Genomic DNA, 16,473 nt, shown 5'->3' on the forward strand with positions numbered 1-16,473 from the left:
TCAAGGGTGAATGAGGGAAATCTCACGTGCGAACAAACTCCCAGTTGCAAATGAAGCATCCGGACCGACCACTTGATTAAGCATTGGGCCTTTACTAATTTATTGCCCTTTTTGACCAATCTGTGATCCAAGATCAGTTCAGGAGTAGGACAAAGGGCACTAGCAAGGACAACCACTGGTGGATGGATAATGTCATGGGGAATTTCATAGCAAAATTTAAGTTAGGAAATATGAAAGGTGGGGTGGATAAGGACCTCAGGGGGAAGTAGCAACTTATAAGCTACAGCCCCCTCCTTTCGAATAGGGTAAGGGCCAAAGTATCTAGAAGAGAGTTTGTTGTAAGGGCATTGAGAGAGGGAGGATTTCCTGTATGGTTGCAGTTTAACAAATACCCAATCTCCCACCTGAAATTGTTTATCAGTTCTATGAGCATTAGCCTGATCCCTCATTCTCTATTGGGCTCTGCTGAGATGGAATTTAGCTAGATCAAGTTTGAACTCTCTAAGAAGATGCATGTCATCAATAAGGCCATCAGCAGCATCACCACACAAGTAGGGCAAATGAATAGGAGGAGGGTAACCATAGAGTAACTCAAAAGGGGATGTTTGAGTGGCTGAATGTGGATTAGAATTGTACCACCATTCAGCTAAAGAAAGGAACTAAACCCAATCGGTAGGAGAGTCAGCACAAAAGCACCTAAGATAAGTCTCTAAGCACCTGTTGAGGACCTCAGTTTGACCATCTGTTTGAGGATGGTAAGATGTAGAGGTCTGTAGGGTGACCCCTTGAGCAGTGAGAAACTCCCTCCAAAAGGCACTGATGAATATGAGATCCCTGTCACTTGTAACGATGGTAGGGAAACCATGAAGTTTGAAAATGTTGTCAAGGAAAATAGGCACCAATGATTATGCAGTGTAAGGATGTGACAAGGCAATAAAATGACCAGCCTTTGTGAGCCGATCAACCACCACCCAAATTACTGATTTGCCTTTGGATTTTGGAAGACCTTCCACAAAGTCCATGCAAATATCAGACCAAGGTAAAGCAGGTACAGGTAGGGGTTGTAAAAGACCAGCATAGGCAGAGGTATCATACTTGTTTCTCTGACAGGTGTTGCATTTGTGAATAAAGTCAACAATATCACCTCTAATCCCCTTCCAATAAAAATAAGTGAGTAGTTGCATCAATACCAGAGTGGCCACCAGATGATGTGGAATGCCATAGAGAGTAATAATCTTGGTCCGGAGGTCTTTATCATTACTAATAACTAACTTTCCCTTCCTTCTGAGCTGATCATTGAGCCAAGTGAAATGCTTTTGTGGAGTAGTCTGAAGAGAAGCAATGAGTGCAACTAATTCAGGATCAGTAGTCCATCCCAGTCTGATCTCATCCCATAAATCAGTCTGCACAGATGAAACCAACATAGACATCAACTCAAAGACCTTGCATTCTTGAAAGAGAATCGACAGCTACATTTTCCTTGCCTTTAACATGTCGAATTTCAAAATCAAATGGAAGTAACTTGGCCAACCACCTGATCTGAGAATCAGTGTGGACTTTTTGCTCTAACAAGTATTTTAAGGCCTTTTGATCAGTCTTAACAATAAAGTGTTGCCCCAGCAAATAGTGAGACCACTTAGTGACAGCAAAAACCAAGGCTAAGAGTTCCTTATCATAGACAGAAAATGCTACATGTGAAACAGCCAACCCTTTACTAATGTAGGCAATTGGATGACCAGCTTGCATCAAAACTGCACCAATGCCATTCCCACTGGCATCAGTCTCAACTACAAAAGGTAGTGAGTAGTTAGGTAGAGCCAATACTGGCACAGTTGTGAGAGCAACCTTGAGATCAGAGAAAGCTTGTGCAGCAGCTTCAGACCATGTAAAGTTATCTTTCTTAAGTAGGTCTGTAAGGGCACGCACCCATTGTCACGCCCGAACCTCGGGCTCGGACGTAACACGGCACCCGGTGCTCGATCGCATGTGACCGAGCGAACCATCGCTCTAATCAACATGTGGTACCGAAACATAACTAATTTATAAAATAAAACTAACACATGTCGATTAACTAAAGGTCTCACTGAAATATCATAATGCGGAAATACTTAGACAATCTGAACATATCTGAAAGTAGCCAACATGGCTAACATAATAAATATCTGATTGTCTGAACTGTGTCTATGAAGCCTCTAAGAGTACTGAATAATAGAGCTGTCTATAAACTGAAATAACTGGATAGCTGACAACGCCCCGAAGGAATGTGGGGCTCGCGATGCCCGACACGTGCACTCCTAATTAGCCGAGTCGTCAACTCGTGTATCGTTACTGCATCGCGAGATGCGAGTCAAAAGGGACATCGGTACATTTGAATTGTCTTGGGTATGTAAAGCAACCGAAACAATAAAATACTAGAACCGAAACCGAAAACCGAAAGCGAACTAAACGAAAGCAAGAAAGAAGTACTCGTTGCGGATGAAGAATCACTTGTAACATTGTAAATATAATCGCCGTGGCGGGGCCCAAATAATGTGCACAAAAGCCGTGGCCTTCCGGCCCAAGCAATACGTATGCATAAAGCGAGGCCAGTGGCCCAAAAGTTTTTGCGGGGTGTTCAACATTAACAATTTACAAAGCCGAGGCCTTATAGCCGATAGCATGATAATCGTTTAACGATTAAGGGACTCTTGCAAATAGCTGTTATACACTTAGCTGAGACTCATGTGATAATAATGCATAAGTCTATAAAGATTACGTGCTCGAGTTCATGATGTTCAAGTGATAACCATGAACGACCCTATAACGCAACCCCTAGAAGATAACGGTTCTATATCATATCATGAAACTAGGGCTAAACTATATTCGAGTCAAATTGCGGACAAGTATGAAGAATGAGGCGTAGGAGAATCATGAACATTCCCTAACGTAGATAGTTAGCCTCACATACCTTAATTCCAGCCTTTGAGCGTAATACAATGTTCGTCACTCCTTTCAACTTTGATCTATAGCAATACAAGTCAAAGGGATTCTATATTAGCAATAATATTCATGCTTTGGTCATCTAAGCATTTTATCAAACACTTGGTGGGCATGAAGCTCCACAACCCTCATTAATGGTGTTTTCTTCACCAATTTCCCATTCTATTACTTCTAGACTTGAATAAATTTTCTGTAATATCCAGCTAGTCCAAGGAACCCTCTTGGTTGTTTGAGAGTTTTTGGAACTGGCCACTCTTGTACTGCTACTATCTTCTTAGGATCAGTAGCAACACCTTTAGCAGATATGAAATGGCCCAAGTAGTACTCAACCTTAGGGACCCCAAAAACACACTTAGAATACTTAGCTAGTAGTTGATGTTTCACTATGAGATCAAACACTACCTGTAGATGGATAACATGATCTTGGAGGTTCACACTATAAATGAGAATATCATCAAAGAAGACAAGAACAAATTTCCTTAGATACTGCTGAAATACATGATTCATCAAACACTGAAAAGTGGATGGTGCATTAGTAAGGCCAAAGGGCATGACTAAGAACTCATAATGGCCCATATGAGTCTTAAATGCAGTTTTCTGAATGTCCTCACCCACCATCCTGATTTGATGGTAGCCTGATCTTAAGTCTACCTTAGAAAAGATTGATGCACCAGATAATTCATCAAGTAAATCATCAATAATTGGTATAGGAAACTTATCTTTAATGGTGCATCTATTCAGTCCCCTATAATCCACACATAACCTCCAGCTTCCATCCTTTTTGCCCACCAATACCACAGGAGAAGAGAAGGGACTGCTGCTATGCTGAATAACCCCTTGATTTAACATATCTTGAACCAACTTCTCTATGATATCTTTCTTCATAGAAGGATACCTATAGGGTCTTAGGTTGACAGGTTGAGCTCCTGGTTGAAGGGAAATTCTGTGGTCAAATACTCCCCTCTGAGGAGGAAGAGTGGTTGGTTCTGCAAAGATCTGTTGGTACTGGTGAAGGAGTGCACTCAAAACTACAGGTGTCTCAGTGACCTGTGGTAGATGTAAAGAGTCAAGGTGATGATGCACTTCAGCTTTGACTTCCCTAAGGAGTAGCTGCAGCATAAAGAACTGAACATCAGGTCCTTGTTTCTTGTTCACAGATTTAGGACTAGTCAACTTGCATTCCTCATTGACTCCCTTCAGCACCTGGTGTTTACCCTGATAATCAAATAACATAGTCAGCTTAGTGTAATCTGTAGTGATAGGGCCTAAACTTTTCATCCATAATGCACCCAAAACCACATCATATTTCCCTACAGGGAATACTATTAGATCAAGGCAGTATGTGGTGCCATTCATCATCCACTTGAAGTCCTTGACTAAACCAGAAGTTGTTTCTACTGAACTGTTACCCAAGCTGACATTACTTGGAGGTGTGGGAATGACAGTACAACCCAACTTCTTCACAGCATTAACATCTATGAAATTGTGAGTACTTCCTCCATCCAACAAAAGCTGGATAGGCCTCTTCTCATGATAACCAACTACATGGATGGTTTGAGCTCCTTGCAACCCAGTTAGTGCACAGAAAGAGATCAGGGGGGTGTTCACTTCTGTATTTGACCATTTATCCTTTTCCCCATCCTCTTCAATTTGCTCTAACACCTCTATACCCTTGTCTGGTTCACCTTCCTCCATTTCTAACACAAATAGTTGCTTTGGCAAATTACACTTGTGGCCAGGTGTGTATTTATCATCACACCAGAAACACAAGCCTTGAGCCCTCTTAGCTTGCATCTCAGCTGGTGATATGGTCCTTCTAGGCTTAAGGTTGCTATCAGTATTAGCAACAGGTAAGGGTAGCCTGGTATTCTGCTGGTAATTGGAAGTAACATTTCTAGGGCCTGAATTATCTCTCTTCACAACATTGCTAGACATACCAGTCAGTTTCTGATTTCTAGCATTAGCATTCATAGTCCCTTCAGCTAATCTAGCTAACCTGTATACCTTAGAAAGAGTTTGAGGCTCATGCATCAAAATAGGGCCAATCAACTCTTCTTTTAGTCCTCCCAGGAAACACGACATAGCTTGTTCATTAAATAGATTACATTGTGATAGTAACCTGTCAAATGCAAATTGAAATTCTCTTACTGTTCCTGTTTGTCTCAGTTGCTTCAGTTCCATCTTGGATTAGCATAATCACCCCCAAATGTTTCAGTTAGTGCTAGCAGATACTCATCCCAACTAGGTAACACAGTCGTTTCCCTACATTTCAGATAAGATTGATGCCACGCTAGTGCTTCATCTTCCAGATTCATAGCTACCAACCTAATTCTATGATTAACAGGTGTGTCATCCATAGAAAAGTACTACTCTAGTCTATACAGCCATGTTTTTAAATTCTCTCCATTAAATCGAGGGAACAACAAATTATGACTGCGATTGTTACCATTAGAATAGGGATTAGATCCTAATATACCCGCACCATGCAAAGGATTGGCCTCCTTGGAAGTTGAAGAAGAAACTGGTTCCTTTGATCTCTGATGGAGATGAATTCCATCAATGGAGCTCTTCAATGCATTGACAACTAGGAGTAGCTCAGCTTGTCTGCGATCCATCTCCTCACGCATTTCCTGATGCTTCTGATCCATAGCTATTTTAATCTCCAGTTGCTGAGCAGCTAGATCTTCAAACTGCTCTTGTGCAATTGCGAAGGGATTCTCTATAGCAGTCTCGACTACCTTACGGGGACCCATAATCGATGTAGGAACGGTGGCTCTGATACCAATTGATACCAATTAACTGGTATCACACAGAAATTCAGAGAAGAATAGAAGAAGATTGAGAAGAAGGTTGAGAAAAAAAGGAGAAGGAGAGAGTTGAGAGTTGAGAGAAGATAGAATCAGGAAGGAGGAAATCAGTGCATTAATATGTCAAAAGTTGTCCATTCTATTACAATTTCCCTATTTATATTTGTAGAATCAATCTAGCTAAAGAAAATGACAGAATTGAAAACATGCATAAAATGAATTAACTGAATTTTGAAATTGAAAGCCAACTAACTAACTTTCCCGCCAAAATTCATTTTCATCCAATTCGTGTGACTTTGATCTAGTTGGCATCTTCATGTGTTTCCCATGTGTATCAATCTGATGTGGCACCCAAATCATCTAATCGTGTATCAAAGATTTACTTACATGGTGTTCGGTGATGACCTTGGAGAAAGAAGAAGAACCCATTGTTGAAGAAGAGAAACCACTATCTCTCTAATGCGGAAAGAAACCCAACCGTTTCTTCTATAGTATCCGTCGAAACCACTTCTTCCACTTTAGAGAACTATTATGCGGAAAGGGTTACCAGATTTAGAGAAGAAGTCGTTGGTTTTTGTACGGTTACCAGATTTTTCTGCCAGTATATACATGCACGGTTAATTTAATTTTTTCATATTCAGAGGTTTTAAAAGGGCTAAAAATACTGAATCGGAGAGCCAAATATTTCTGAATTGGCATTTTTTTTCTTCCAGTTTTAATTATTTTTATTTATATTTTTAACTTTTAATTTGCATTTTTGTGGTGCTTACACTTGGCATTACAGGACTGTTTTGCCTCTCTTATTATATATAGATATATATATATATATATATATATATATATATAGAAGAGTGAGTTAAGGCGATGAGATCGACATGTGTGCTTACTTTGATTAACTTACTTGTTAATGGAATTTTTGTCCTTTTAGTTAATTGATAAGTTTGTTCTCTGGTTATGGTTATGCTTATTCCACGTTAACTTTATGATTTGCTTGGAGTGTCTCATACATGTCTCTACATCATCATATCAGGGGACCCACAAATTATTCATGTAGATACCATTAATTAGTTAGACTTTATTTTTATATTTTTAGTACTATAATAAATATACTATTCAAAATTTCAAATGAGCTAATCTAACTATATCAGTATTGGTAACATGGAAAATTATAATATGAATAAATATTCTAAATAGGACAAACTCAAGGAAAATATGCATATAATTTTATACTTTTTACCTCGTTAAATCTCTTAACCATCGTAGATTAATATTATTTGATATAAACATTTTGTGAGCTTAAGTTTTTACATGTAGTTTGTTTAACATAGTATGACTCAATAGGAAATTTAAGAAAAAAATAAAAAAAACTTTTAAAAGTTTTGGCATTAAACATGTGATAGTATTTGTGTAACCATAGAGCTTTTGGAAGCTTGTGGTCTTAACTATGGCCTAATATTTTTGTGGCTATAAAACTTCTTAAAAAGCTAAAATGAGAAGTTTAAAGTTTATTTTGTTCCTGTTTAAATTATTTTTTTCCTGTTTAAACTTAATCGTTATCAATATAAAAATATATCATTATTTCTAAAATAGATTTTAAGTAAAACTAAACAACATATATAACTAAACAACATATATACTCCCTATGTCCCAAAAAATTATCTTACTTTCGTTATTAGTTTGTCCCAAAAAGATTGACATATTTCTGTATTTATAGTATATATAGAAGAGTGAATTAAGGGAGTCCGGAACCAAGATAACCAAAAAAAAAAAAGGGTATGAACCAAAATACCCCAGTAAAAAAAAGAGGTACAAAAGTACATTTAACGCATGAAAATCATGCGTTAAAGGACTTAACCCGGTCCTTTAACGCATGATTTTCATGCGTTATTGGAATGCTACTTTTTTTTCCTTTCTTTCTTTCTTTCTTTCTTTCTTTCTTCCTTTCTTTCACACTTTTTTACATACTTCGAGACTCCAAAACTTGAATATTTTATATAGAATCCTATTTATTTTTGTGCGATTAATAAGGTAGGCTCAACACATCAAGGATACACAAAACTTCGGATTGTCGTTTTAGTGATTGAAAAGTGCTCAAAGTCCATTTTTGTTTGAAGACTTGTTGTCATTAGCTTTAAGTTATTTATGTTTTAGGGTTTCGTGTTATTTTTATATTAATGCGTAACTTTATTTTGACAATTTCACAAATAAATAAATTAACAAATTAATAATCCATAATCAATTAACAAAATATTAATTCATAATCAATTATTTCTGTGTATTTTTTTTTTTTTTGCGTTATACCCTTCAACACCCAACTAATTAGAGTCCGCAACTTAAATAACTCCAAAATTGGGTTTGGGTTCCAAAATAATCCATTAACGAATAATGAACAATAAGCTAAATCCCAAACAACGAATAATAAACTAAATCCCGAATAACAAATGATAAACTAAATCCTGAATAACAAGCGATAAGCCAAATCCTTAGTTTTGGATTGACCATCATTAACATAATTTTCGAAAATGATTAGTTAGTTAACATAATTTTTTGACGAAGGATTAGTTAGTTAATATAAAATTTTGTTCGTTATTACTTTAACTATATGAGTTAAGTAAATTATAATCAACAATACAATATCATGGATTATTCAAAATAACTAACTAAATCCTCCATAACTTATCCTAGTTAAGTAAGTTCTAATTAGATATAAAATTTTAGTTAATTTCAAGAATAATGAATAATTTAGTATTTACAAATACGACACCTCCATGAACCTCCGTTAATTATTTTTTAATTATGGCATTGTTAATATTTGTTAATTATGTCATTGTTAATATATTTATTTCTGAAATTGTTTTTCCCCTGTTAATTACTTGTTTATCCCATGTTAATCGTTAAATATTTAGTTCATTTTTTACTAATAATATCTTCTCAACGCTCCCGCCGAGGTTTGATCCCTGGTGGATGAGATAAAAAAAAGTCAAAAGCCAAAGGCTTTACCACTAAGCCAAGTTGGTTAAAGTAACAATGTAGACACTTTTTAATATTTTGTATGTTCACTAATGCTATCTGACTTGTTTTCTTAAATTGAATTTGGAACCTTGAAATTGACATTGAAAACATCATTATCACGGGATTATGGAATTGAAATATATTTTTCGTCATTAGATTTAAAAAAGAAATAAATGAAAATTGCGCACGAATTTGGGGGAAAATTGAAACTGAATGGGATAACGGACATTTTTGGAAAATTCGTGGCGGGCGAATAGCCTTGCGGCAGTTCAGACGCATCGATCTCGAAAAAATACACAAAATCAAAAAAAAAAAAAATTGCATCAAATGGACATCCGAGCGCAAAGTTATGAACATTTAAAATTTCACCAACTTACAAATAAATTGGTGCGCAAAAGGTTTTTTAATGGATTATTTTGGTACTCAAATCCACTTTTTGGGTTATTTAAGTTGCGGACTCCAATTAGTTGGGGGTTGAAGGGTATAACGGGAAAAAAAAAATACATATAAATAATTGATCATGAATTGATATTTTGTTAATTGATTATAAAAATAAAGTTATAATCACTAAAAATGAAGTTACGCATTAATATAAAAATAACGCGAAACTCTAAAACATAAATAACTTAAAGCTAATGATAACAAGTCTTCAAACAAAAATGGACTTCGAGCACGTTTCAACCACTAAAACGACAATCTGAAGTTTTGTGTATCCTTGATGTGTTGAGCCTACCTTATTAGTCGCACAAAAATAAATAGGGTTCTATATAAAATATTCAAGTTTTGGAGTCTCGAAGCATGATTAACCTATGGCTAAAGTATGTAAAAAAGTGTGAAAGAAAGGAAGAAAGAAAGAAAAGAAAAGAAAGAAAGAAAGAGAAGAAAGAAAGGGAAAAAAAAAAAAAGCATTCCAATAACGCATGAAAATCATGCGTTAAAGGACTTGACGACGCATGATCTTCATGCGTTAAAGGTATTTTTGTACCTCTTTTTTTTTTTTTGGTATTTTGGTTCATACCCTTTTTTTCGGGGTTATTTTGGTTCCGGACCCTGAGTTAAGGTGATGAGATCGACATGTGTGCTTACTTTGATTAACTTACTTGTTAATGACATTTTTGTCCTTTTAGTCATTTTAGCTAATTGATAAGTTTGTTCTCTGGTTATGGTTATGGTTATGCTTATTCCACGTTACCTTTATGATTTACTTGGAGTGTCTCATACATGTCTCTACATCCTCATATCAGGGGACCCACAGATTATTCATGCACATATCATTAACTAGTCATTATAGATGACTTTATTTTTATATTTTTAGTACTATAATAAATATGCTATTCAAAATTTCAAATGAGCTAATCTAACTATATCAGTATTGGTAACATGGAAAATTATAATATGAATAAATATTCTAAATAGGACAAACTCAAGGAAAATATACATATAATTTTACACTTTTTACCTTGTTAAATCTCTTAACCATCGTAGATTAATATTATTTGATATAAACATTTTGTGAGCTTAAGTTTTTACCTATGGTTTGTTTAACATAGTATGGCTCAATAGGAAATTTAAGAAAAAAATAAAAAACTTTTAAAAGTTGTGGCATTAAACATGTGATAATATTTGTGTAACCATAGAGCTTTTGGAAGCTTGTGTTCTTAACTATAGCCTACTATTTTTGTGGCTATAAAACTTTTTAAAAAGCTAAAATAAGAAGTTTAAAGTTTATTTTGTTCCTGTTTAAATTATTTTTTTCCTGTTTAAACTTAATTGTTATCAATATAAAAACATATCATTATTTTTAAAATAGATTTTAAGTAAAACTAAACAACATATATAACTAAACAACATATACTCCCTATGTCCCAAAAAATTGTCATACTTTCGTTATTAGTTTGTCCCAAAAAGATTGACATATTTCTATATTTATATATAATTTAATTTTATGAGATGATTTACAACCACATAAATATCTAAGGCTTATTTTAAACCACATATTTTAATTATTTTTTTAAATTCCATGTCAAATCAAGCTAAGATAATTTTTTCGACATGGAGAGGGAATAGTAACAAAAAACACATTAATAAGTAAAAGATGATATAATGCTGGGCCCGTGCTAGCGCGAGTACTTGAATTCAGTGTCCTATATGCTAACAATGAACTAATTTTTCTTCTGAAAATGCCTAATGAGTAATGATCCTTCATTTATTTTCCACAAGGATGGCGGAATATGCTAATTTGTGATGGTAAGAAAGAAATTCTGGGCACATAATCAAAATTTTCGGTACATTGGAAAAATGTACAATCACTTATATGCGTATTTAGTCAATTTTAACATATATACTAGCTCGAGTCAAAGTTACTGGGTCTAATAAATATATGTTCCCTTCAGTTCAAAACAAGTGTTGACTTGGCCTTTTTCACACTCTTTAAAAAACACTAAAGCTCCTAGAATAAATAGGTATTTTGACTGAATACCCTTAATTAATAAAACTCTTGCTTATTTATTGTCTTGAGTAAATAGGATAATTTAAAAAATAAAGTTAATTTCTTGACTATGTAAGTGGACACTTAGTTTGAATTAAAATAAAACTAGAGGGAGTAGTTGATAAGAAAATAGATTTTGAACTTATCTCGATCCAAAAAGCACGCTCAAAGGGTGAGAATTGATCGACCTATAAATGATGTGAGAATTGAGATCAATAAGTAGACGCCGAATGAATGGACACGAAGATAACACGAGGCCCACATCGTGTAAATAAAAAATTGGGATGATGACTCTAATGCCTATTATAAGAAAAAATGTAGTCATCAACCTAACTCAATTCATCAAGTTAGCTTAAGAGATGAGTATCGTCCAAAATCTTTTTAAAAAGAGAGCAATTAACCCACCCACAAACGGTGTGCATTCAAAAATAAATTACCTCTACGACCGTCCTTGTCGTATCTTTCAGGTCAACACATAAGAAAATTCACTTACACTCAATGGAATCAAGATATGTGTATTTTATATTTACATATCGATTTAGATCACCTAATCATGGTTAAATAACATTTACCTAATATTTTTATCTGTGACATTAAGGTATCACTAGTGGACCTGTGAACAAACAAAAAATTAGTAAAAAGTATAGGCGGCATGATATATGAATTGTGTAGGCTATTAAAAATTAAAACCATTATTTATCTTAACTGCGACATCTATTTTAATTTACTTTATTCAAGCGTGGTATTGCTGATCACACTAAGCCAGTAATTAAGTGAGTAAGCAGCAGGGAATATACATTAAAAACAAAAAAAGGCACTTTTTTTTTTTGGGTTTTCTGCTGCTTTCTCAACATAACATAATACCACCAAGAAAAAACTTAGTTTTTGAATAGCATACAAAGTTTAAGCCAAGCAAAAAGCAGTTTAATTAAAGATTGTTTATATATTGACCAAACAGAAACTGATTGTTTACTAATGTCATGTGAAGTACAGAGTATGCAACTACCTATGTTCTAATTAAAGCACAGTAGTATGGTTCAGGGCACAAGTGACACAACTCCAACAACCTCAATTTTTTATTTGAGAATAATACGATTAATTTATAGACACCCGGCATGATCCAAACACCTGCTCCAGAGTTTAGATGAAGTGTCTCTATTTTTAAAGAATTTACGTTACATACACCGACGACTATTCTAAAAGTTTTTATATACTCTCAGGAAATTTTAATATTGAATAGAAAGTCAGTTACTAATTTTTCACTAGATTACCTACATAGGAAATTATATGCAATTATCTTATAAGTCACTTAATTATATTGATAGTTTTTACATCATCAATGCCTTTTAATAAACTCATGTTTTTAAAATTATATTTAGTTTGCTCTAAGAATTGAAATGTAGGTTCGAGTCATGGCATCTTTATTTGTTCTTATTCCACCTTAATAAGCCATTTAAGTAATGCTAAAGTCATTTTTAAATGATATGGATTTTTTTTAAAAAGACAGATAATACAGACATACAGAATAACATATAATTTTTAAAGGGAAAAGGGTCAAAAATGCCCCTTTACTTTGGGAAAAGGGCTAAAAATATCCTCCATTACAAATTTGGGTCAAAAATACCCCTCTCGTCATTAAAGTTTTCAAATATACCCCTGTCTTAACGGAAATCCCAACATAATCCGATTTCATTTTGAAACCCACTATATTTAAATCCGACCCAACTAAATTAAAAACGCATATGGGTTACCCGCTCCTATGCCTAGTGGCTCTAGATGTAGGACTCGGGAACAAGTTGGTCGCATATGGAATATTGATTATTTTTTGTTTTTGTACCTACCGATATTCTTAGAGAAAGGTTTGAGGATGATAAATCCGTATTATGAATTTGGGCATAGATTCTTCAAAATTGTAGTACTAAAACTATATGGAAAGTAATACAAGTCAACATAACTAATGATTCGCAATATTTAAAAACAAATAAGAAAGTTGTAGTAGAAAAAGATTATTTGACTTCCCAAACAATAATTCCTTCACTTAAAATAAAACAGGAGAATATTTTAGATTAAATGTGCGGATTAAATCTATGGCTTTTGTATTGGTAAGAGAATTATCTCTTACAGTTCGCGCGGGCAAGTACACTAGTTAGATAGTATGATGTAGTTTTTGGATTGTTTTGAACTCTTCGAGTCAATAGCTACAAATTTTGCTACTTTTGTATTGTATTGTGTACCGTCTCTTGGTACTGACAATAATATTTCTATTACTTTATTAAAAAAAAAGTATAATATAAGCTTCCAATTCCTAATGCTGCACTGTATCTACGCAAAAATAATTTGAATCTCTTTGCTTACACATGTTTCTTATGTCTTTGAGTCTCTTTACTTGCCTACTTTTATTACTTCGAAGTTAGAGAGGAAGAAAGAAAAGGGAGATTTACATTACCGAAAGAAAAGGAACAAGTAATGAACTAAGAATTTTTATTTTCGTTATTTTTGATAGTAGGATATTGGAAAAGATCATTCGTAGCGCAAAGGACGGGCAAATTATCTAGTTAAGAATAAAAGTTATGCTCAATTTGGAGTAGAGTTAGATTCTCCATCTTATAATCTCCTTCCCCTATCCTCAATAAAAATAATAATAAAAAAAAGAAGAAGTAGAATCTGAGACTAGGGCTATGGCGGCCTAGTCTACAGATGAAATACTATTGATCATCACCTTTTAGATTAAGTTGGTCTGAAACGGTGAAACCTGATTTGTTACTAGCTAACAAAACTTTGTTGTCATGATAATTAAGTTACTCTTCACAACAAATTAGCGTAGCATGCATGAATGTACTAACTACTAAACATAACGAAATCGACTGTCACTTTACCTGTGATACGATTTCAGATTACTTGATCTCCGTTAGGAATATGTATAGACCCGGAGATGAATTGGGTGATATATTTACGATGTTCTTAAATAGATTTCGACGAAATATTCATGACAAGTAGGGCATGATTTATATTTATGCTTCCACTTAAACCACTGAATCTTTGCGGAATGAGACATGAGAAATTCTTGTACTACCTCCAAATATAACTTTAATGACTGGAGAGGTATTTTGGGCCCAAATTCATAACGGAGGATATTTTTAATCTTTTTTTCAATGTAGAGAGGCATTTTTGACCCTTTTCCCATTTTCTAATCACGTCATCCGCCAAATTACATCTGACTTTTGCTCTTGTACTCGCATCCAATAGTATTAATTATTTTTTACTTTTTTTTTTTTTGGCACAATGGAGAGCATTAATCTGTACGTCTCCTTTAACTTATCAGTGATGGACCATGTTAGGCGCATTAATTTAATAGTCTAGACAACTATACTAGTTCTATGTCTTAAATTTGGACCATAAAATTGACAGGAAAAATAAAAGGCAGTAATAGAGAAAATGAGATTTCTTGGTCTCTTATAATTTGAATAGAAGAAAAATGAGATCTCTTACATGTAAAAAATGAAGATATCTTGTAAAAGGGTCATAAAACTAAAAATATTTGTAAAGGGCTAAAAATTCATTTCTCCCAAAGTAATAGATGTTTCGTCTATATTTTCCTAGCATGAAAAGGACACAACGACAAGGATGTAGAACCAAATTATGCACCACGCTTGTTTGAACTTGCTGCTTAATTAGGTTGTCAAGCAACTCAATCCAATGAGGGATTGTTTGGTTCAAAATATGGATTCCAGAATTATAACTTATTCCACCTCTATATGGAATAAGTTATAACAAGATTTTGGTATAAAATAATATTACTTGGCTAATACCTCCAATCAAAAATGGGATAATTTAACTCCAAAATTTAAATCAGAATAACCCATCTAGTCCCTTAAACCTAACGACAACTAAGGAAGTAGAAAATACGCTAGCCTTCTTTTTATATATGATCGTATAATTTAAAAAGGTTTTATGTTCTATGTACTAATAGTGTAAAAGTATTTGCACAATCATGTCACTTAGACGATAATTGTAGAAAATTCTATTTATAACATTAATTAATAACGTAGAATAAAATGACACGTATAACATGATATAATAGGTTAAAATTACAATGCATCATCAGCCGGTGTGGAAAAAATATTGCACCGTCAATGTATATAATCTAAATACATTAAAAATCAATTACAGGTGGTTGTTAGTACTAGTAATTACGTAAGTAAATATGTGGGTGGATAACTTGAAAAGGCGGTATCACATTCACATTATAATCTTTTTGTTGAAAATTAACTTAATGGTCGAGACTCGAGAGGACACAACTTCAAATACAGTTTCGAAGAATCATTATTGAATTGAAGTTGTCAAGCTTCAACAAAAAGAAATATAATTGAGAATCTAGAATCGCATCAAACTTAAAATAATATATGCTGAATTATTCTGCCTTTTATATTCGCAAGATGCAGAAATTGACCATGGAAAAAACATAAACCATCTTGTTTGAAAAGCATTGGTCAGTGACATTTGATATTTGCAATAAAATACTGATAAGGTAAATGAATTATTTTGCAGTAAGAATGACTTATTTAATCATGTTATCAACTTATCATTCGTCCTAGAATATCTAAAAATCGCCGCATGAAACGAGTACCCCTCGTATTATTTTAGCAATTTAGGACTAGGAAAATAGATCTTGAACTCAGAACCTTTAAAATAAACAAAATAATAGATTGAAAAATGACGACACTTGATCAATCATGAGAATTTGTAATGTCACCACGTACCTCAACATTCACACAGCAAAAAGAATATTTAAGTTTGTTTATTGCAATGGTGGTTGATTTTCTGCGATACTGAACTATGTATCACAAGTTTCAGATCCGTATTAACCGGCACAATATTTGATAGTATTGTTTATGGGTTTGGAGTCTAATAAAATGACTAGACTATAAAAATTTATCCCCACCTGATATTTATGTTAAATAAACCAATACAAGATATGGACTATTTTATTTATATCGCTTAATCATGTATCCTCACTACCTAATTTGTAATTGATAAGGTTAAATTTGTAAATACCGAATAGGGGTATAGAAGTATTTACCTAAAAATAATCCATAAGATCCATAAAAGATGACACAAATATTCTAAAGTAAATTGAGTTTGTCAAACCAACTAATATTTGAAATTGAAGTTAATATCATATTCATT

The 16,473-nt window shown here is 33.9% G+C and overlaps 1 protein-coding gene across 1 annotated transcript; it reads right to left on the minus strand.

Annotated features, from left to right (window-relative positions):
- Nucleotides 1-3,150: 3,150 nt before the first annotated feature.
- Nucleotides 3,151-5,160, minus strand: LOC132038306 (uncharacterized). Its single transcript, XM_059428989.1, has one exon. It carries the CDS (start codon nt 5,158-5,160, stop codon nt 3,151-3,153), a length of 2,010 nt encoding a protein of 669 aa, XP_059284972.1.
- Between the last annotated feature and the right edge of the window lie 11,313 nt (nt 5,161-16,473).

Source organism: Lycium ferocissimum, chromosome 11 (genome assembly GCF_029784015.1).
Source record: "Lycium ferocissimum isolate CSIRO_LF1 chromosome 11, AGI_CSIRO_Lferr_CH_V1, whole genome shotgun sequence".
Lineage (NCBI taxonomy): Eukaryota > Viridiplantae > Streptophyta > Magnoliopsida > Solanales > Solanaceae > Lycium > Lycium ferocissimum.

What these genes read in the sequence shown, in the direction of transcription:
- LOC132038306 (XM_059428989.1), bottom strand. Translation starts at nt 5,160, where the DNA reads ATGGAACTGAAGCAACTGAGACAAACAGGAACAGTAAGAGAATTTCAA.